At 42.3% G+C, this 23,096-nt stretch overlaps 1 protein-coding gene across 2 annotated transcripts in view; it reads right to left on the minus strand.

The window, feature by feature from the left end:
* The window catches only part of ELOVL4 (ELOVL fatty acid elongase 4), a 50,793-nt gene extending 31,766 nt beyond the window's left edge, over positions 1 to 19,027 (minus strand). Inside the window, exon 1 of one of the 2 annotated variants that reach the window (XM_067532651.1) lies at positions 18,977 to 19,027. Coding sequence is in view for 1 of the 2 variants with exons in the window: in XM_067532650.1 (XP_067388751.1) it covers positions 17,970 to 18,072 (103 nt within the window). In the remaining variant the exon portion in view is untranslated. Of the gene's footprint in view, positions 1 to 17,969; positions 18,225 to 18,976 lie in introns of those variants that run through there. The other variant, XM_067532650.1, reaches the window with a different exon arrangement.
* Positions 19,028 to 23,096: the final 4,069 nt, after the last annotated feature.

Consider the following 23,096-nt stretch of genomic DNA (forward strand, 5'->3'; position numbering starts at 1 on the left):
AAATCACAATTGCAGATAAACCTTATGAAAGACACAGAAGTAAAAAGAGAGACAGGTAGATTTTTAGCTACTAGTTCAATAGTTAATTGAACTAGTGCTCTTCCCCTCTTTCCCCCTGACAAAAATAGCCAGATATAAAATCTCCTCCTATATTTTCATTTCTCTCTATAAGAAAAAATACGGGAGACATTCCATCACCATTTTCCTACGACAAACACTAACTTTTCAATTTTCAATTCCATTAAACTCAAAAGAATCGGACAGTTTCTAGAGGATATTGAGGTCTCCCTCTCTTCTGGGAGAGACAAAACCAAAGAATACCCTGATCTTGCAACTGGATCTTGATGAACAGACCCCTCCTCTACCCAATGATGACCCCTAATGATTTTAATAGGGCTGCACACTGCTGCAGGTACCTGCCTCTGCAGATCCATTTCAGGATTATGGCCAAAGATTTCAACTGGGACACTGAAATTCAAAAACAGGATGAAAACTTGACAAAATACAAAAAGGCTAGTAAAGCTGAAGTCTCCAAAGGACAAGAAAAATAGTTTTCGTAGTGTAATTACATTCCCTAATGTGTACTGGTGCAATGCTATGCCTTTAGTAGGTCACCAAATCACAATACAAAGAATAAGACTACAAGCTGTACAACAGCTGGTAAAAAATATTATATGGATCTGTTGTCTGTTCTGCATATGGTGAATGCTTCAACACTTACGCAATTCATCAGGAAATATGTGAGTGGGGTGGCAATCCTCCCAGCAATGTGAAGAACAACCACAAACAACTACACAGCTGTTGTTACAACCCTTGAACTGTAATTGTACATTCCCCCTACAGAAGAATATCTGGACAGTGGACCTGCATAGTTCAGATACACTGTTAATAGCGGCTCCCCTGGTCCACCCAAAGTATTTTCATAGAGAGCACCATAGATTATTGCTTGTTATTGTGCACTGAGGTTCAGTCTGCCTGGGTGGCTTTTCTGTGGCCTAGCCCTCCCCTAGGACAGTTCTACTATGTTTTAGGTGTAATGTGCCTGAACAAGGGGTGATAAAATCCCTCTCACTTCCCCTACTGTGAAAGCAATCAGAGGTATGCTTTGGCTAATCAATTCTACTATTGACATTCCACTATTAAGTTAATTGTGACTTCTATCACACCTATTATACCATAGTTCCTTATATTCATTTATGAGACTCAGATGTATGCAAAGGTATATTTTACAGTAGAGCTATTGGAATGTATTGAATACATCAGGAAACATACCAGTTATTTGGAGGTGTATACCATGTCTCAACATTTCTTGTGTAAGTTATTTGCATGTCCATGCAAAACCCAATTATAATAGCTTTAAATAGCTCACACAGTCATGGTCAAATCAGATGATACATAAAAAAACCTTCAGTAAAGCAATTTCACTAGTTTACGGATTTAAGGTTGCTTGATTGAGGTGTACAAAAGAACATAGTCTGTTGTCACGCTGATGTTGCCCTGAGTTTCTTTTCAGAAAAATTAATTCACAGTCAGATAACATAGTACTTATACTGAATTTGAAAATATTTTGTTATCAGGCAAGAAAATCAGAAACATGCTTTCTTCAGCAAAATCCATACTATTCTGCACCCTATTCATTAGACAGCATGATCACTGCAGATGACATCTGGGCACAGAAAATTGTGGTTTTTAAAGTGACTTATTAAATCTGCAAATTCACATGCAAGCAGCTGAGAAATGAGTCTCCTCATGAAAATGAAATATAAAAGCAAAAAACCTGACCCCTGAATTAAAAAATCCTCCAACTGCTTCAATTCAAAATTACCAATGCCTTTACCTGATTAGAATTGACAGAGAGTGACTGAATAGTTCAGTGGATTAATGCATTTATCTTTCAAATCCTAAAACCCAGATTCTAATTTGATCACAAATAAAATGACTCATTACAGTATAGTCCACATCACAGCTACATCTCTTTTTGTAAGAAAATTAAAATGTATATTCCAAAAAGGTAAAAGAGTTTTAATGTGCACTTAGCCAAAAGAATGAATTCAGAACAAAACAAGGGACTCTAGCAGTGACAAATGTTAATGTTTTTACTACATGAGAAACGTATTTATATAAAAATTAGCCCTTTATATGGAGTAAGTTTTACAGTAATTGTGCGTGTGAGTGTGTCTAAATTCTTCAAAATCCCACCTTGCAAATCTGAAGCAAGAGATAAAGAATATATATTTTAATCTTTTTTGAAGCACCTATCCTTGTGATATTTAATTCTCCTTATGAGACACATGCCACTTTAGCATTAATGGAAGTTACACACATGCTCTGACGGAGAAACTCAATAAAGGATTTAATTAAAACACGTACATGCTATGGAAACAAAGAACACAAGGACACTAAAAAGACACAAAATTAACCTACATTTCAAAGTTTTTAGGGGAAAAAAAATCAATAAGGCTGAACTGATGCAGTGAGCTAAAACATAAAGCTCTATCAAATCATATCACACAGTGTTTAATTTTTTTGGTGTGAAATTTGCTTCTGTCAAATCTATGGGCTGTTTTCTTTTTTAATTATCTGTTAGTTATTAAGACTCAAAGTTAGTTATTAGAGACTCAAAAATTAATCTTTCCAAATTATTTTGACCAGTAAGTATAAACTGTGAAAAGAGGCAGAAGAATACTGTACCTACCAGTAGGTATTCTGGTGAAAATCCTGCAATGGCAGGAAGATGCTGCATGGTCTAATGTGTCTTTTCCATCTAATTTCTATATTAGCTTTGGAAAGCATTACACATCTAAAAATGCATAATGCAGGTTTAAAACATCCTTGCATTCATATTTCATGTAATATCAACACACAATAGTCTACATTTTTAGATTAAGAGCATATTCATTCTGTAGCTAGAAGGTTGCTACTCACTAATTTATCTGGGGAGCCTTTCAAAGTATTAATAGCTATGGCTACTATTCTCAGCGCAAAGACACTTACAATGCCAATCCAGCATATCCATCTGTCCAATTACCATCACTTCTGCAGATGTCTTTAAATGGATACATTCCTAAAGAAGTACTTCATAAGCAAGCTTTGTTAGCTTATTCACTGTATTTTGACAAAAAATGTTAAACTGATATTTTAATAATTCCATCAAAAATGATAGCATCCCAGATATCACTAACTAGTTGATCACTTCCTGAGGTACTCTTATTTTATTTGACTTTTCAGGTACTTTCAGTCAGCTCTCCTATTGCTATCATTAAGTAAGGACTTTACGAAACAAAATAATTCCATCATAAAAAAGCAAATCAGGATTAATGAATTCACACATATTAACCTGTAACAAAATGTTTACAAAGGCTTTAAATTAGCTTCCTTCTTATGGAATTTTTAAGAATTTAAACTGCACTTCAAAAATAATGCCCAAATGTTTATTAAAGAATAGCAAATGTTTTCTAACAAGTACAGTGTTTTCTACTGCACATGATCTACTGGTTGCAGCCCACGAAACCTTATGCCTGCAGAAACTTTTTAGTCTTTAAAGTGCTCCAGGACTCTCATTGTTTTTGCTGTATACAGACTAACATGGCTACCCTTCTGGAACTTTTGACAGGAAGGGAATCACTCACGGTACAAAGCATGACACTCAGTAATAAGTGGCTGCAACACTGGGTCCTAACTTTGTCAACTGAAGAATCGGTTGAAACACATCAGAAACATTTCAAATACTGCATTTATTGCAAATACATTCTATCACATTTTTTTGGCTTGTCAGGATGCCAAAAGAGTCTGTCAGGATGTCAAAAAAACAGTTCTCACTTGGAGGGGTTAAGGAAGCTGGGAAGGGGCTAATTATTCTAGCAGGCTGTATCTGGGTGAGATTTAGGTGGGCTAGGCAAGCTCTAGCAGAAGATGAAGCTCAGCTGAGCTGGTGTGGGCTGGATTGGTATGAAGGCAACAAGCTGAGAAGGGGGATGCAGGGGAAGTGGTCTGCAGTCACTCCCTGGGAGGAGGAGGGAACATGTGTTTGGAATATAGACTCTGGCAAGCACCTGAGGGGGTGAAATAGTTCCACTGACAATCTGGAGGGGACAGAGATAGAGGAGAAGAGTAGGAAGGAGCACAGGGACATAGCAACAGGGTCTGGGAGTAAGCAGACTGTGGTTGCTGAACAGAGGGTCCCTGTACTGGAACCTGGAGTAGTGAGTGACCTCTGGTTCCCCTACCCACCGCTAAGGAAAGTACCATAGATTTGAATTAGAGGATGGCCTGGAAAGGCAACTGGACAGTTGATGTGGACAGACATTGATATACGCCTGCCCTGCACTTGCCCCGGAATGGGAAACAGAGTGACCCAGCTGGAGGACCGAGTTGTGGAGAGGGTGTGCTCTGAGTCCTAGAGAGTGAGAGGGAACATGGTGAGAGCAAGCAACAGAAGGGGTGCCAGACCTGTAAGGAGCTAATCTCCTAAGCAGCCAGGAAGAGGTGCCCTAGAGGTGAGTGAACCCTCTTAGGGTCCCATTGCTCAGTAGTTCAAGATGTCCATTCTCAGATTTTTGGTTAAGAGAAGCAGCATTTATACCCTGAGGTGAATGACCAACCGGTCTGTCCAATTTGAAATTGAAAATGAGAACTGACCTCCGACCTCAGTTTCCATAAACAGCAAAGAGGAGCAGAAAACAATCCTTTTCCCACCCATACCTCTGCTAAATTCCTCTTCTGACACTATTCAGCCAGTTGTGTCATACACAACACTTCAAGTGACAGTAACAGGTCTAGTTTGTTCCAAAGATTAAATCTGGGGGGACACAAGCTTTTGCAAAACCCAAGACCAATAGAAATGTCAGGTCTTTTTTAACTTTCAGTAGAAACAAATTTAAAAAATAAACCTTCCCCTATAGCATCTGCAATTTAAACACTGCAGTATTTTGCTATTATATGAAAAGATGCTACTGAATTAGAATAGCAGCAGTATCTATAAACAAAAGTAAAACTGACTAATTCAAGCTAAGAAAAATGCAAAAAGTAAATAAAACAGTACTATGAGGAGAAAGGAAGTAAGATATCTAATTTATTTCAGTTCTAATAACCTAAGATATTAGTAGCATGGACAAAGTGGCTTTTTTTTTTTAAAAAAAGGGATTTTAATATATCTGTCTACTTAGGAATTGATGCTCCTCTCCCTCTACCACTGTACTATTAATTTATTAGCTTACAGATGGAGAATTAAGGCAGAGATTTATCACTGAGCTGGAGGTAGGTATCAGGTCATAGGACTTCCCTGAATTAATTCCTGTTTGAAGTGGAGCATATTTTTTAGAAAAACCATCCAGTTTTGATTTAATAATGTTGAGTGATGGCAAATGCACAATGGTAAATTACTGTCATTGTTACAAATGTGCACCTTATTATTATTATTTTGAATTTGTCTAGCTTCAAGTTCTAGCACTGGATCTTGTTATACCTTTGTCTACTAGACTGAGGAGACCTCATCAAATTTCTGTTCCCTATCTAGGTACTTATAGACTGTGATCCAGTCAGCCCTTAATCTTCTCTTTGATGAGATAAACAGATTGAGCTCCTTGTGTCTTTTGTTATAAGGCATGTCTTTCAATACTTTAATCAATCTCATGGCTCTTCTCTGAGCCCACTCCAAGTTTAACCATCCTAGCTGGCTGTTTGATTGGGCCTTCTCTTACCCAGCAGCACTTCAGCTAGACTAATGAGGAAAACAGCATAGATCCAGTGTAAGAGGATTTAACAACACCATGCACACCATTGTTGTGACAGCCATGATAGGTGTTGTAAGAGTACTGGAGAGTGGGTACATTAACAGTTTGGCTGGTGAATTATATGGTTAATAGGCCAAAAGTGAACATGGGAGCCAAGCAACTGGCCTTGTCAATTACCTCCCATTTTTAAAACATTGAATATTTAATTCAAATACTTCCACTCTCATCCCACTCACTACTACTATTACTACTAATAAAAAAAAAACCCTCCTCTTTTGAGCTGGGTACAAGCAGTATTAAAAATTTCAGGTAAAAAACCAGTTGTCTTTAAAAAGGTATAAGCCACCAAAAAAAGGTTTGTAGAATGAAAATGCAATTTCAATCAATCAATCATTCTTGAAACATAATGTATACATTCTGGAAAGAAAAAGTTTAAACAGACTGCATAGATGCATCTAAGGACTCCATTCCAGCCAGAAATGGGAAAGAGTAACTTTGCACTCAAAACCAATATTGCTACCTAGAAAACTAAGTATGATTATGCTGTTTCTCAGTAGCAATCAAGAGCTAGAGAACAAATGGGGGGTTTGTCTTTATTGCACAGCTCCTAAATCTATTAAAAGGAGTCTGTCTTTTGAATGTAAGGATTTTGGAATAAAGCCTTGCTATTAGTTTGACTTTCTATACTGTACCAATACTAGAGCAACATGTAAACTTAAAGACAGAACTATATAAATCATATGGCTATAAAAGAAACCCCCTGCATCTATTAAAAAAATTATGTGTTTGTTTACACACTCCCATTAAAGTACTGAGGAAGCCCAGCCCTGATATATCGTTTTGTCCCTGATACGTACATAGCAATATTTATAACGTTAAAATACCCTAGAAATACTTCAGCTTGTGACTCCCATATTATATTTATCCTAAGAATCACCTTATATTGCTGTATTACATCATTTTATGCTTACAATTACAATTGCTTCAAGAAAAGGGTGAAACCATTCCACACTGAATAAAGGAGCCAAATTCACAGGGTACATAAACTTATTCTGAGGTCAAGAAGGTGTTTAAGTCTAAAAGATCACCTTGTTCAAACCACCTCCTGACTCTCATCCTCCCCACTGGGCACTCCTCCCCCATAAAGTTGACTACAGTCATTGGTGAGTGACTGTGCACATGCATGTACAAAATCAGCATGTGGGAACACGCAAATGTTGCATTTTGGTGTATTCTTCAGAGCAGGAACATAATAGGTCTACATAGTAGATGACTTTCATATATTCACAACTTTGTTATTGCCAAACCAAATTTCTCTAAACAAGGCAAAAGTTTACTAAAATAGGCATTCCTACATGCCACATCTAAAGTTTTTAAGAGTTTAGTTTATTAGCTATGAGCAGACATACACAAATCAAAACACTCATCCTAAATGTTTCTTAACTGATTCAAAATACCTTCAACCTACCCAGTGCCAATGTAATTCTAAAACAGTAGAGTCTATTTTTGTGAAGCATTGTTGAAGGAAAGGTTGGTGGGAAACTTTCCTGAAACCAGGACTAAAAAGCTTCAGATAAAAAACTTAATTTTGTGAGAACTGTAAGCAACTAAAATGAGAACTTTAGAATGGAGATATCATCTCATCTTTCATTGCAGAATCACTTAATCTCAAATTAGGAATGAATTAAGCGAGCCATATTTGAGCAGAAAGCTCTATAGCCAAGCTATATAAACCCACATTTGCTCCAGACAATAAGATATAGAAGCATTAGGGGGCTCCAGTATAAAATGCATGCATTCCACACCTATGGAATGAATTGCAGTACCAGATCAGACCACTGGTCATCTAGTCTAGTTTATATTTGAAAATCTTGAAACAGGCAGTTATGATATGATAATTCCTCACTGGCAGATCTTCCTGCCCCTGCAGTTAAAGACTGACTTATTTCCAGAAGCATGGAGGTTTACATCTTTCAAACTTTAGTTTTTGAATCCTTATGGATGAGACTGTAACTCTGTTCTCATCCATCTAAATGGATATTTTTCACATACTTATAAGCACCAGAAGACTGTAGGCATAGCGCTGAAATGTTTCCTTGACATGCACTAGCACAATTAAGTGACGCTAGACTAGTCTAATCACATAGCAGTCCTAGCAGAGACTTTTAAATTGTTACAATGATGCTATGGGTCTGGAAGGTTTTTGGAGCTGCAGCTAGTTACAGCCCGCATGCTCCCTAGATAGCCAACACTGTTGTGAGGTCCCGCAGCCATGCATGACATCTATCTTGAGTTACAAAAGACTTCCAGCTGGCTGCTCACAGATGATTGTATGCAGTTCCTCTGCTGAACCACCATCTCCACCTCAGGTCACAATGGAGAGAGCATACAGCTTAGTGGAGAAACTGCATTTCCATTGTAAACAAAAAGCCTTCCCACTAACCACAGTTTTTGAATGCTACAGAACTACCAAAGTTCTAAAGTCAGTTTTTTGGAGAGGATGGGGGGATTAAATAGTTAGAAATAAACGAAAAAAGACAAACCAAATCATTTCTGGGCACACTCAGCAAACATCAGCAGAAAACCTACATCTAAAATTGGGCTGTTTTTCTTTGACACCATTACACACTTATCCTACCCACCTTGGCAAGCATGGGAAAGATGCTGCTGGGACAATGCAAATGGCTCAGGGCAAGTTTATCTGTACTCTTACCATGTGGCACGCTGGGGTGTAAATCTACAGTTCTTCAGCATGCCATGCACCAAGTGTCCAAGTGGACCCTGCTGATGCACACTAAAAGCTCACTAGTGCACTGTGACATACTGCAGTCTGAATCAGGTGTATGCCAAAGCACTGACTAGGATACTTTTAGTATGCTGTAGCAGGGTCTGCACAGATACTTAGTATCTGGAGTACTGTAGATTTACATGCCCGTGTGCCACGCAGTTAAGTGTATGTATAGACATGCCCTCACTGAAGAACACATCGCAAAATGTTCAGAAAAGAACGCATGGGGCTTTAACATCAGTGACAGAATTATGGGCATGAAAGAAAAATGTGGATCTTAGAATGTCATGGTCTCATCTTACTTATTATATCCTACAAAATTCCGAAAGTTAATTTTTTACCTCTCACATTTGTAAAGATGCAGCCACTACTGTCCTCCTAACCTAGATCCACTAAAAATACCCTCTAATCATACAAGAATAGCAAAGGTTTACATCCCATTCACTTCAAAGAGACCTGAACTTAAAAACCTATTTGGGGCCATTTAAATGCTTATTAAACAAAGATTATTTGTTTTTTCTTTAAAAAGAAACAAGCAGGTTAAATGCAGAAAGCTATATTAATGTTAGGATTTTAAACTGCACTAGTTTTATGGTAACAGCTTTTAAGGTTAATTTCCTTTTAAAACAAAGTAAGATGCAATGCTGTCTTCCTGAGTGTTGCAGATATTCTAAAACAATACATGAACAAACAGAGGTGAATTCATTCATCTCAAAAGAGTGTTAATTCTGAAAACTAAAAATAAACATGCTGGTGCTTGACTTGTTAACTATGTTGTTGCTGATTATTTCAGTACCATTATCCAGCTAATATTGTAGTTGGTACAATTGCACAGCCTGATTGTCCAAACTGCCTTTGTCACCTCTTGAGCTGCCAAAAGCCTCAAGTGTCCCCTATGCAGAGATATAGAGCTAAGGGGGTGTGGAAAGAAATTGTGTGGAAGAGGGGAAAAGACAATGCAAATAAGGCCAGAATAAACCACAGACAGAATGGAAAAAAACTGATTAAGATAAAACAGAAGAATCAATATGGGAGATGGGAAGGAGAAAAATCATTCAATAGGGCCCCTACTGTGTTATATGTACTCCCTTCCCTGAAAAGTTTAAAATGGTTGTGGGGGGGACACAACAATTATTTTTAAAAATGTCTGATTTTTATTTAAATTGGATTTTATTTATTTTTAAACTTTCAAACAAACAGGTTTAATATTTAAAACAAGACCATTTAAAGTTAAATTTGAAATTATGACTACTTATGTTAAGGCATACACTTAGTACAGTATAGTAATCATTTGAATCAAATCAATATTATTCAAGCAGCACTGCAGCACAGGTCAATTGCAGGTTTAAACTAGAGCAAATAGTGGATTCTCTGTAACTTGAAGGCTTTAAATCATGATTTGAGGACTTCAGTAACTCAGCCAGAGGTTATGGACCTGTTAAAGGAGTGGATAAGTGCAGTTCTATAGCCTGCAACGTGCAGGAGGTTCAGACCAGATTATCACAATGGTCCCTTCTGGCCTTGAGTGAGTGGATCTGACAGTCTTTAAAATGAGCTGATGGAAGTCACTGACTCACCACCTGGAACTATAGTTTGAAGTGCTAAATGAGCTTGTGACAATAGTGGCCTCTGCTGTAGGTGCAGAAAGACTATTTTCTTTTCAGTTTATTCAACTGATTCAGTTCAATGACTAGCTCATTCAAAATTGAGAATCTCATTGGGAGCTGGAAAAAGTAAGAAAGTTTGTTTTCTTCTTCCACTCTAAAATGAGGTGTGAGAGGATGAGATACACTAATTCTATAAATCTTGAAGGACATGGTGACCAGGAACAATTAGTTCAATTCACTAACTACAGAGAATACTTCCTTTGTTTAATAGAACAGATTAAATTAATCAAAACACATTTTCCATCTGTTTTCTTATGTATCCAGCACATTTAAAGTAGACCTAACACAATATTAAAATGCTGGTTTTGTTCATCTTTAATTCCTACTTTCATCCAAATGCTATTCAACACAAATCATAAGTGTGACCCAAGAACCAATTAATGCCAACTAGCGAAGGGTTATGCAGGAGTTACAGGGATTGCCAGGGTCTGGTATGTAAATTCTAGTTTAAAGTATGCCATTTGAGGTCTCAGATCAAAGCTGGTGTCACACTGGTCATCAATATTATTGCCAAACAAATGTATGGATGTTGTGTAAGGAACTATGTATATACACCAAAAATTATGTTCTGTGTCTGTGTCTAGGGTGACTGGGCAAACAAAATGGCAAATGAAATTCAATGTTAAGTGAAAAGAAACACACATTGAAAAACATAATCCCAACTACACATACAATTACCACTCAAAGAGAAAGAGATCTTGGGGTTCATTGTGGATAGTTCTCTGAAAACACCTGTTCAATATTCAATGACAGTCAAAAAAGCTAACAATCTTAGAACCATTAGGAAAGAGAGAGAAAAACACAGAAAATATAACGCCACTATATAAATCCATGGTATGCCCTCACTTTGAATACTGTGTGTTGTTCTGGTCACCCCATCTCAGTAAATATATGTGAATACAGGGAAGGGCAACAAAAACGTTTGGGGCTATGAAACAACTTCCGTATGAGGAGAGATTAAGAAGACTGAGACTCTTCTGCTTGGAAAAGAGATGATGGGGTAGGAGGTGGATATGATTGAGATCTATTAAATCATGAATTGTGGGGCAAAAATGAATAAGGAAGTGTTATTTACCTCTTCACATAACACAAGAACCAGGGGCCACTCAGCGAAATTAATAGGCAGTAGGTTTAAAACAAACATAAGGAAATACTTCACACAATGCACAGTCAACCTGTGGCACTTGTTGCCCTGGGGAAGTTGTGAAGGCCAAAAAGTATAATTGGGTTAAAAAAAATTAAATAATTTCATGAAAGATAGGTCCACCAATGGCTATTAACTAAGATGATCTTGGACCCAACCCCATGCTTTGGGTGTTCCTAAACCTCCGACTACCAGAAGCTGGATCTGGATGGCAGGGGATGTTCTGTTCTGTTCTGTTCATTTCTTCTGAAGCATCTGGCACAGGCCACTGCCAGAAGACAGGTTAGTGTTATAGATGGACTAGTGGTCTGACCCAGTATAGTCATTCTTATGTTCTTAGAGACTGGTCGCCAGCAAAGGTGAAGAAGAGATTTTCTGTCAGACAAGAAATGTTTACCTGTTGTGCTGTTTATGTGTAAATTAAGTATTGTGGTTCACAATAGGTCTCCTCTCCCCATCTAAACTAAATGCTAATGATTATTTAAAAAACTTCTTAGAGAGAAAAGTAACAGGAAGAAGCAAACAGCAGCAGGCGGAGGGAGGGAAACTTGATCCTATCTTGAGGTGCACATCAAAGGTTTGCTCTATTATATTTGGGGGACAAAGAAGGCACCCACTCATTCACTGAGAAAGTAAATGGACAGCAAGTTTGCTTCATGAAAGAGGGGACTAAGCCAGCCTCGGTTGAAAGGTTGGAAAGAAAGCGTTGGGTGCAGTACCCTCCTGTCTCAAGAAACAAACTTATTAATTAAATGTAGTCTCTAGAGAGCATGAAATGATTTGTATGTAACCATTTTGTTTCCAATACTCTTACTTACATTTTAAGAACGAGTCAAATAATAGTATTATTTTCACTATATATATATATATATATATATCTAAGTGCCGTGCTGTTAAGCAAAGTGGTAATCCTGATTTGACTCTTACCAGCTGATATATACTGTTCCTTTCATGAACTTATTTATTTTTTTAACCCAATTATACTTTTTGGCCTTCACAACTTTCCCAGGGCAACAAGTGCCACAGGTTGACTGTGCATTGTTTGAAGTATTTCCTTATGTTTGTTTTAAACCCGCTGCCTATTAATTTCACTGAGTTATGTGAAGAGGTAAATAACACTTCCTTATTCATTTTTGCCCCACTATTCATGATTTAATAGATCATAGAATATTAGAGTTGGAAGGGACCTCAGAGACCATCTAGTCCAACCCCCTGCTCAAAGCAGGACTAACCCCAGCTATATCATCCCAGCCAGGACTTTGTCAAGCCTCAGCTTAAAAACCTCTAAAGATGGAGATTCCACCACCTCCCTAGGTAGCCCATTCCAGTGCTTCACCACCCTCCTAGTGAAAAACTTTTTCCTAATGTCCAACCTAGACCTCCTCAACTGCAACTTGAGACCGTTGCTCCTTGTTCTGTCATCTGCCACCACTGAGAACAGCCTAGCCCCATCCTCCCTGGAACCCCTTTTCAGGTAGTTAAAGGCCGCTATCAAATCCCCCCTCATTCTTCTCTTTTGCAAACTAAACAAGCCCAATTTCCTTAGCCTCTCCTCATAAGTCCTGTGCTCCAGACCCCTAATCATTTTTGTTGCCCTCCGCTGGACTCTCTCCAACTTGTCTACATCCTTTTTGTAGTGGGGGGCCCAAAACTGGACACAATACTCTAAATGAGGCCTTACCAATGCCGAATAGAGGGGAATAATCACTTCCCGTGACCTGCTGGCAATGCTCCTCCTAATGCAGCCCAATATGCTATTAGCCTTCTTGACAACCAGGGCACACTGCTGAGTCATATCCAGCTTTTTATCCACTGTTACCCCCAGGTCCTTTTCTGCAGAACTTCTGCCTAGCTCGTCGGTCCCCAGTCTATAGCTGTGCAGGGGATTCTTCCTTCCTAAGTGGAGGACTCTGCACTTTTCTTTGTTGAACCTCATTAGATTTCTTTTGGCCCAATCCTCCAGTTTGTTTAGATCTCAATCATATCCTCCCCCTACCCCCATCATCTCTTTTCCAATCAGAAAAGGCCCAGTCTTCTTAATCTCTCCTCGTACGGAAGTTGTTTCATAGCCCCTAATGTTTTTGTTGCCTTTCCCTGTATTCAAATATATTTACTGAGATGGGGTGACCAGAACAACACACAGTATTCAAAGTGAGGGTGTACCATGGATTTATATAGTGGCATTATATTTTCTGTGTTTTTCTCTCTCTTTCCTAATGGTTCCTAAGATTGGTAGAATTACCAAAAAAAAAAAAGCTATGAGTGTCCAAGGGATATGGGGTTGGCTACTACAGGGAATGCTACATAGACTTGGGGGTTGGTGTGTGCCTATCACTACTTGTACAGAGAACGAGGCCTGCAAGGCAGTGCTTGTATTGGCAAAGGCTGGTGGGTTTCAGGGAGCTGATCCACAGCAGGCATAGAAAAGACTTCCTCATGCTGAGGGGAAATAGGGGTTAGGTGACCACTGGTGAGCATCACAATAAGTAAAACGTTATCTAGTAAATAAGAATTGTCACTTACCTCTTTCTAACATAAAAATGTAAGAATCTGAATAATTGCTATAATTGCTTAGATATAGGTTATCCTCCTGGTTAGCAAAAGAGTAATAGCAAATGATACTAACTAATGAGAATTACTTTTAAAAAAAAGTACAAATGCAAAACAAGATTCAAACTGATTTAAATCAAGGTTTTCTGCTTACTGATTTAAATCAATCCACATTAGTTTAAACTCAAAGACCTGATTTTAAACACTAAAGTTATACATGTGTTTCTCATGGAAAATAGTCCCATATACTCCAATCAGACTACTCAGATGACTAATTACACGTGCTTAAGTGTCTGCAGGATTGGGGCCTAAACAGATAAGAAAGAGTAGAAAAGTATTCCAAGACCGAAAAGTTGTTAAAGTTGAAAGTACATAAGTAATTTAAGAAGGAAAAAAGTTACAAGGATGTTGCAATTATTTCAAAACCAAGCCTTTTAAATACTGAAATTCAAAGTTAATGTTAAACTTAAAAGAAATCAAAATGGGTTAAGGTGTGGAACTGTACAGTTAGGGCATCCAAACAACCTTAACTCTGCCCTTTAGTGACACCATGAAAAAAGTACAATTGGAGTTACCACAATAGTTTATAATCCCAGAACAGATTAATCTGATTTAAAAGAAAACACAATTGTTTACCTCTTCCTAGTGATCTTATGATAGGTTGGAGCTAAGATAGACTTTCTGTGCTATGCCAAAATTGAGAAGTGAGCCAAGATATCCCGAGTCCCATTTCTGGATTTTGGGGCAACATTGTAAAGTGGCAGAAAGATCCAGTTGTGCATTATGAGGAGAGGTCAGAGAGGCTGGGATACCTGTTTACAAATGGGAGGTGAAACCAGAAGGTAATGGGGGAAGGCTAGAATAAACAAATACAATGGGGGAAGGCTGAGAAGGAGTTGTAATGGGAATACCATTTCTTCATGTGTGTATTGTGCAACGTTGCTGTGTAATGATGGTTCAGTATGGTTTATTGTGTAATACCACTGCATGATATCATTAGCTGAAGAATGTCACTATAGTACATGGCATAATTTCATCAGACTCTGTGCTGTGAAGTGTGATTGGATGGCACAGTTTGTCTTGTTTGATTTTTTCTTTTGTTGGTTGTTGAGCAACATCACTGCTATCAGGACATGATGGTGGTAAATTCATGATTGTAACATAGATTAGTTTAGAGGGGTATCCACATGCTCCATGATTTTCTTCCCCAAGTAAAAGCTTATACAGAAGAGCAAGATTGCCACAAATCCATAAATGGAAGTTGGGACATTGTGTGTGATGTTGCAACTCATGACAGCTCCAGTGTCATGACATGACAATGCTGTGTCCTCAGATAAGACATGACAGACAAACTACACGATGCAAATATTTTTTTTTTTTACATTACTACATTTGATTATGACTAGGGCCTCTTTCTAGTACTTACACATCTTGCCACTATATTAACAAGAACTACTAACATGATTAGGGTATGGCTTAGGCCACTTCCAAAACTGTCCTCTCAGCGAGCCTCCAAAAATCAGAACCTGATGCTCATAAGAAACCTTCTCTCCCCACACACATGTAATTGACATTTTACCTTTAATAAAATCCTAGGTTACAATACTATTTCATTAACAGCAATTAACAGAACAATAATGAAAAATTATTGAAGATCTAATTAGAAAAAAGCTCAGCATGGTTTTAGAAACCATCAAAATGGTTACTGCCTATGGCACAAGGAAACAGCACAGTATCAAAAAAAGTTTTCTATAATATGCAGTTTTAATAGAAGACAGCAATCTCTTTTGCTACTATTTTTTGTAATCACCATTTCATTGGGTTTCCCATCTTTCAGATCTCTTTTGGCCACTATGGTTATTGTACTGTATCACAGTGTACGGTTGATAATAAAAATACATTCAATAGTCAGGAAAACAACAAAAAATCTTCTCCTTAAAAGGCTGTAAAGACCCCGTACAACTATTTTGTTTCATTTTGATTATACCACTGATTATCAAGAAGAGTGTGTCTTGCATGTACTATGTGGGTACATGCAAATGGATCGAGTATAGCACACACTGGCTGATTGCAATGTATTACTGCTGCAGCTTTTCTATTTGAAATCATCTTCTGGAAGATTTTAAACATAGCTGAGATGTGTGCATGGGATTATATTAATATTTAAAATATGTCATCAAGGTAAAACCAGGAGATAGGGTGGGAAGGTTGATCATGAAACAACAAGCTCTATGTATCTATAACAAGCTTAATTTATTATTTGACAGATGGCAGGGGGTTGGGAGGAAGAGCAGGAAGGGGAAAGGCAGCTCATGCAGTAGTGAGCTCCCAAGATGTGTAACCTAGGCTCCATATATTCAATTATTCAGTCATTTCACAACTGTGGAATCCATGCCCTGCTATATACAACCAAAAAAACCAAACTAAGAATAAATAGATGCATTATTGTTTTCCTGAGTCTGAAGACTGCCTGCAACAGTAACTCTGACAAGTGTGTACCTACCCCAGGTAAAATCAGCAGGATAACTCTGAAATCTAAAAATGACAATTTGAACACTACTATAAACTATTTCACTGCTGATCATTTTAGCAGAAACATCCAACTAACAACCCTGTCCCAAAACTGTAAGCTGCTTCCCACCCTGCCCCAGCTTCCAAAACCTCCAGCTTTCCCCTTGACAGCTTCTACACTGTAGTTATGTGTTATCAATATGAAAAAAATGCAGTAAATGGAAGATGTGGGAACAGTATAAAATGGACTAGTACTGTTAGTTTAAAAATAAATAGCAGAACAGCTTCTGTATTGATTATACTAATTGGTTCCCTATTTACTTTGCTAAAAAATAACCCATTTTGTAAAATTTAAATGCTGCTCCTGTATAATTTCCAATGTGCCAGAGAAATCAGGTGGTAGTTGGGAAACTTAAGTATATCATGTCATGGAATACATGGGCCTTGTTTATTGCTACGATCAAATTCTAGGCTATATCAACATATTACCAAGAAAGTAAGTTGAGGGAAGTGAGGTAGAAGTTCTCTTAGCAATAAGATCCCAGAGTACCAAGAATATGATCGCTACTTAACACAGGCTACAACACAGCATTTAATATAGCTAAGGGATGAAAAGTGTCATGTTCCAATAAGGAGCTCCCACTATCAAACCATAACATATAATTTAGTAACACCTACAAGGGTTGGAGGGGGAACAGAACCTCACGCACCAATAAGATCTCAGTATTTATAACTGAACAGGGACCCTGATAGAAAAAGCTGATGCAGAAGAAACTAATATTTCATAATTCACCTGCAGAGGTGGAGGGCACCTTCCTCTTTTCCCCACCCCCACTGACTGGCTAAAACCAGAACTGTTCAATGCACTATTAATGGACCGAGAGTCCCTGTCTGCTCCGCACGGAGAGACGGTGTCTAGGGGGAATGGAGCCATTTTGACCGCTGTATGACAGTGACAGCGAGTAAAGGGGGGGTGGAGGGGGGAGGGAGACGGGAAGGGACAGCTTCTCTCCGGAGTGGATGGGAAGAAGGTGGTGGAGAAAGGCTGGGGATAGCAGGCCTGGCAGGGGTCGATGGAGAACAGCAGGGGAGAAGAAGAAAGGCTGCAGTAAATAGGGATAACGGGATGAGGTGGTCAGCAGGGGTTGGCAAAGGGCGCCTAAGCGGAGAGCTAGGGCTAATGGGACGGGATAGGAGGGGAATGGTGGATGGGGAACAGTAGAAGGCGCTGGGTCTAGGCAGGGAAGGGAAGGAAATCCATAAGGGGTGTAATAGGGACTGGCGACCTGGGGCAAGGCAGAGGCTGCGTTTAGGGTAGGAAGCAGTGGCTGGGCTGGGGGAGCAGAGACGAGGGAATGGTGGAGGCTAGGTAGGATCACAGGCTGGGGCACGGCGGAGGCTGGCAGGAAGCAGAGGCTGCGGCACGGCGGGGGGAGGCTGGGGCATGGCTCTGGCCGGGGGCAGGGGAGGGGGGAGCGCTGGCAGCAGTGGAGAGGCGGGGAGCAGAGGCTGGGGCACGGCGCTGGCTGGCGTGCAGCGGCGGCCGGGGCACGGCAGGTGCAAGCGGCGCCGGGTACCTCGGATGCTCCAGCTCCAGCGGTAGAACTCGAGGGTGTCGTTCAGCAGGCTGGACACGAGGCCCGTGGCCCTGCCCGGCTGCTCGGCGGCGGCGGGTCTCATGGCGAGCAGCAGCGGAGCGGTCTCGGGGCGGGTGCGCTGCGCTGCGGTGCCGGGGCTGCTGCTGCTGCTGCTAGCGCCGAGCACCTAATTTAAGCGTGCGCCGCTGCTGGGTATCTCCCCGCAGACTCCGCCTCGCGCTGACCGGCCTGTGCCCGCGGGCAGGGCAGGGCGGGCGCAGCGGAGGAGGCGCCGGGCTCCGAGTCCGGCGGCTGGGGACGGTCCGCAGCGCTCGTCGGCTCCAGGCGCATCACGTGACCTGGCCAGCCGGCTCCCCCTCTCGCTCTCCGCAGCGGCACCCCACCGACACCGCTCCATCAGCGGCCGCGCAGGCGCACACGGCCTGGCGCTCAGCCGCTCCTGGCACGGGCGGAAGCCGCGCGAGCGCGACCCACGCGAGTTGGCCGGGCAGCACCAACGGCAGGTGCGGGGGAGGGGGGAGCAGGTTCCCGAGTCGGGTCCGGTGAGAGCGAACGCGGCAGTGCCCCGCCCTCCCCTGCCGGGGCTCCCCCCTCCTCCCGCGCGCCGGCATGGGACGCGCCTGGTGCTGGGGACCCCCCTCCCCTCCCCTCCCCTCCCGCTGTGGACGGGCGGGGCTCAGAAACCGGCCACCAGCGAAGCGGGGTCTGGGAGGGGCAGAGCGCGAAACCCTCGCCAGGTCCTCTCCCTGCGCCAGCCCCCGGCGCGGGTGCGGGACTGAGCCTTAGCTAGTCCCTCCCTGACGGCTGTTCCCCGACCCCTTCTGCAGTGCCCCAGCCGCCCCTCTGGGCCAGCGCTCACCTGCCCGGCAGCAGTTCTTCCTCCTGTCCAGCACACAGCCCCTTGCTGCAAGCGAAGACCCTTGGTTCTTGCCCTGCCCCGCCCCTGGTGGGGATCCCTCTCCTCCGTAGAGCAACCTTTTACCTACCTGGAGACTGTCACCGTGGCCTCTCTCAGCCTTTTCTGCTCTAGACTCCACAGACCCTTTTCTTTTCAGTCCTGCCTCCCGGCTCCTGTTTTCTAGACATTTCATTATTTTTGTTGTTCTTCTCTGGACTTTCTCCTTTTCGTTCCCGTCTTTGCCAAAGTGTGGTGCCAGGAACTGGACCCCGTACTCCAGCTGAGTCTGTAGGAGTGCGGAGCAGAGGGGAAGAATTACTTCTCATGGCTTGCTTACAACATGCCTGCTAATACATCCAAGAATGATGTTCACTTTTTTTTTTTAATTTTGCAACAGTGTTTCCTTGTTGACTCTTACTTAGTTTGTGATCCAATTATAACCCTCCTGATTCTTTTCCACAGTACTCTTTCCTAGGCAATTTTTTCCCCACTTTGTGTTTGTTCAACTGATTATGCCTCCCTAAATGGAGTATTTTGCATTTGTCCTTATTGAATTTCATCCTATTTATTTCAGACATTTCTTCAATTTGTCAAGATCATCCTGTCCTCTAAAGCACTTAACCTCTCCCAGCTTGGTATTGTCCACAGATTTTATAAGTATACTCTGTGCCATTATCAAAATCATTTATGAATATATTGAATAGAACCAGACCCAGAAGTGATCCCTGCAGGACCCCACTTGACATGCCCTTTCAGCTTGATTGTGAACATTGATAACTACTCTGAGTATGCTTTTCCAGCCAATTGTACATTCCCCTTTCAGTATATTCAGCTAGGCTATACTAGCTTTTTTATAAGATGATCATGTGAGACAATATCAAAAGCCTTACTAAAGTAGAGAGATACATCTACTGCTTCCCCCCCAATCCAAAAGACTTGTTATCCTGTCAGAGAAGGATATTAGGCTGCTTTGACATGATTTGTTCATGACAAATCCATGTTGGCTCGCTCTTATCACCTAATATTCTAGGTGCTCACAAATTGATTGTTTGAACATTTGCTCCATTATCTTTCCCAGTACCAAAGTTAAGCTATAGTTCCCTGGGTTGTTCTTATTCCTCTTTTCATTGATAAAGACTATATTTGCCCTTTTCCAGTCCTCTGGGATCTTTCCCATCCTCCACAAATTCTCAAAGATAAGTTTTGATCAAACTTTTGATCAAAAATTAAACTTTCTATTTTCTCACGTTTTTGTTCTCTCCCTTCTTTTGCCTTTCCCCCCACTTCCAGGGGGGAAAGATAAAAACAGGGAAAGAACTGCTTGTTCCATCACAAGATTTTAGCAGATAAACAAATACCATTTTTCAGCCAATTCCACTGAGACATCCTGAGCTGAAGTCACCCCACTTCACCATTGTAATAGGTTTAAAAAAAGTTAGGGATCTTTCAGCCCTTTCTGACTACTGCTTAGTTTGGACTTGTCCGAGCAACAGATTGCTTACCCTTCAGGCCCAGTCAACCCCAGCAGGTCCATGGGTTCTCGTCTGTTTTGCTGCTCTGGCCCACCAAAGCTACTACTTCTATCCTTGGGCCCAGAGGAAGGATTCATCCAGACCAAGCCTCTTAATTCAGTTTTCCACCCCACCTCTCGTTCTGCCATTCTGTGTCTTCCCTTCCTGTCAACAATCTCTGACCCCCTCCCTCCAGCTCCCTTGTGTGTCCACCATTCCAGATCCCCCAATGTCTCTGTCCCTCGCCTCCTGGTCCATCTCGTACGCCTATGTGTGTTCACCACAGCAACAGTCTCCCCAGTAAGAAAGTAAGAAGGAGCCATTCCAGTCACAACAGCATTTATTTTCCTGACGAAGGAGAAAAATACACCTGTTGATTCCTTCTCCTCCCATGTGTTTCAGGCCTTTGGGAAGGCAATATGACTCTACCCTGTGAGTGCAGCCAACAGGAGGCAAGCCAAACTCTTCCTACTGGTTTGGCTCTGAAGAGTGGACTTCTTATCTCTGTTTGGTAACTATTTGGTGTCCCTACAGGTGAGAGAAGAGTGCTAGTAACTGATGCAGTTGCAACATCCAACAGCATTGCTGAGTAGAGCAGCCTTACAATTGGCAGTGGCAGTAGCAAGCATGACTCATGAGAGGAGGGGACTACAGACTCTGAGAAAGGAGGGGTGGGGCTCTTCTACTGCATTTGGCAGAGAAGTTGGAGCTTCTTAACCCCTGGGGCTCTGAATGCAGAGGCAGGCCATTTGCCCCAGTGAAAACCCATTGAAGGCTTGATTGCCTAGAGTCAGATGACTTGCTCTAGGTTTCATTACATCAGTAAATTTTGCTTTGACTTCACTGAGCGTTGTATCAGAGCCCCTAAAAGCTCTGGGAACAATGCTGACTGATGGGGAATGAAGTGTTGTCTGTCTGCCCACTGCCCTAGTTGGATGAAACTAAAGACATTTCTTCATTGGACAATTACAAATTTCTGACTTATTTGGGATCATTGGAAGTACTGGCCCCAAAGGTGTCTTATTTAACATGATCTTTTAAACTGAAACTGCAAAATTCAAGCTTGAGGAAAACTGGTAGCCCTTGGAATCTATAACACAGGGAGTAAACACCCAGGGCTAGATTCACAAAAAAACCTTAGGAACCTAACTGCTACTTTAGGAGCCTGTAGGCTGGTGGCACAGTCCAGCCCAGGGCATCGTGACCCTTCCTCAGGCCCAGGCTCCAAGGAAGGCCACAGTGCCTTGGTCTAGGGGAATAAGCCCACGGCTTATGAGTCTTTAACCCCAGCCCCCAGCAGGCAGGCTTTCCTTGTAGTCTGTAGCCCTCTGGCCCTCACGTAAGGCAGGGCTGGTAAGCAGTTCACAACCCCCTGCTTTCCAACAGGTGGGGTGGGCAAGCAGTCTATTGTCCCTGGCACTCAGGCAGGGTGGGGCAGGCAAAGTAGTCTTTAGCCCCCGGCACTCAAGTGGGGCAGGAAAGCACAAGCGATCTATAGTCCCCGGCCCTCAAGTGGGTGGGGCAGGGAAACAGTCTACATCCCCCAGCCCTCAAGCTGGGCAGGGCTGGCGAAGTAGTCAATGACCTCCAGCCCCAAGCGGGCAGGGCAGGTAAAGTAGTCTAGAGCTCCCGGCCTTGCAGGCAGGCAGGGCCGGTAAAGCTCAGTATCCTCTGGTACCGCTCAGAGGAAGCCAATCACTCCCAGGGTGGTTAGGGAAGGGGGGAGAGAAACGCAGGCCCACCCAACTCTACTACATCCCAGCCCAGGGCCCTATTAGTGGCAAAGTGGTTTGCCACTGAGTCAGTGGGGATCCAGCCACAATATGCTGACTGGTCCAACCCCAGACTCAGCCACTCTAAAGTTGGCTGTCCCTGGGCTACTTCCTCCCACTCTATCCCTGGGTACCTGTAGCCAGTCATCTCCCTCCGGGTCGCTGGGGTAGATGGGGAGAGGGAGTCCTATGAGTCCATCGAGTCCATCGACCAGCAGCAGGTCCAGAAACTCCTCAGGGTCATCAGCAGAGGGCAGCTCCTCCAGGTCACGGGGTCCTTTGGGAAACTAGGCTCAGGCTGCTCCAGTGGGTCCCCAACATCAGTCAGCTCCTCCAGGTCAGGACAAGGCTCAGGGGGTTTCTCCCACTCAGCAGTCTTGGGTAGCTTTTCCCAGCCACTAGGGCCCGGTGGCCCCCTCCAATCACTCAGGTCCAGCAGTCTGGGCAGGCTTTGGAGGCTCTGGTCAGTGGGGTGGAGGCTCCAAACAGCTGCAGGGCCTGAGTCAGGCCTAGACCACAGCCTCTAGGAAGACACATCTGCCTTTGGCAACAGCTTCCACCTGTCTGAGCTGCTGGGTCAGCCTTTTATACTTCCCTTTCCTGCCCTGGCTCCGCCCCTCTGCTTCCAGATTGTTTGGCCTGTAGGGCCTGATTCTGTCCAGTAGGGGCGTCGTGACTCTTCCTCGGACCCAAGCTCCAAGGAAGGCCACAGCGCCTTGCTACACACCCCCTACTCAAGTCCAGCTCTCGGTCTCCGAGGCTGGCCTGCGCCCCTTCCCCTAAGTGGGACAAGGCATCCGCATTGGCGTGCTCTTTACCTGCCTGATGTTGGATGGTAAAGGCGAAGGGCTGCAGGGCGAGGTACCAGCGCATTACCCGGGAATTGGTCTCCTTCATTTGGTGGAGCCAGTGGAAGGGTGCCTGG

The sequence above is a fragment of the Emydura macquarii genome, unplaced genomic scaffold (genome assembly GCF_026122565.2).
Source record: "Emydura macquarii macquarii isolate MOO-44397 ecotype Brisbane River unplaced genomic scaffold, CSIRO-AGI_Emac_v2 contig_3295, whole genome shotgun sequence".
Taxonomy (NCBI): Eukaryota; Metazoa; Chordata; order Testudines; family Chelidae; genus Emydura; species Emydura macquarii.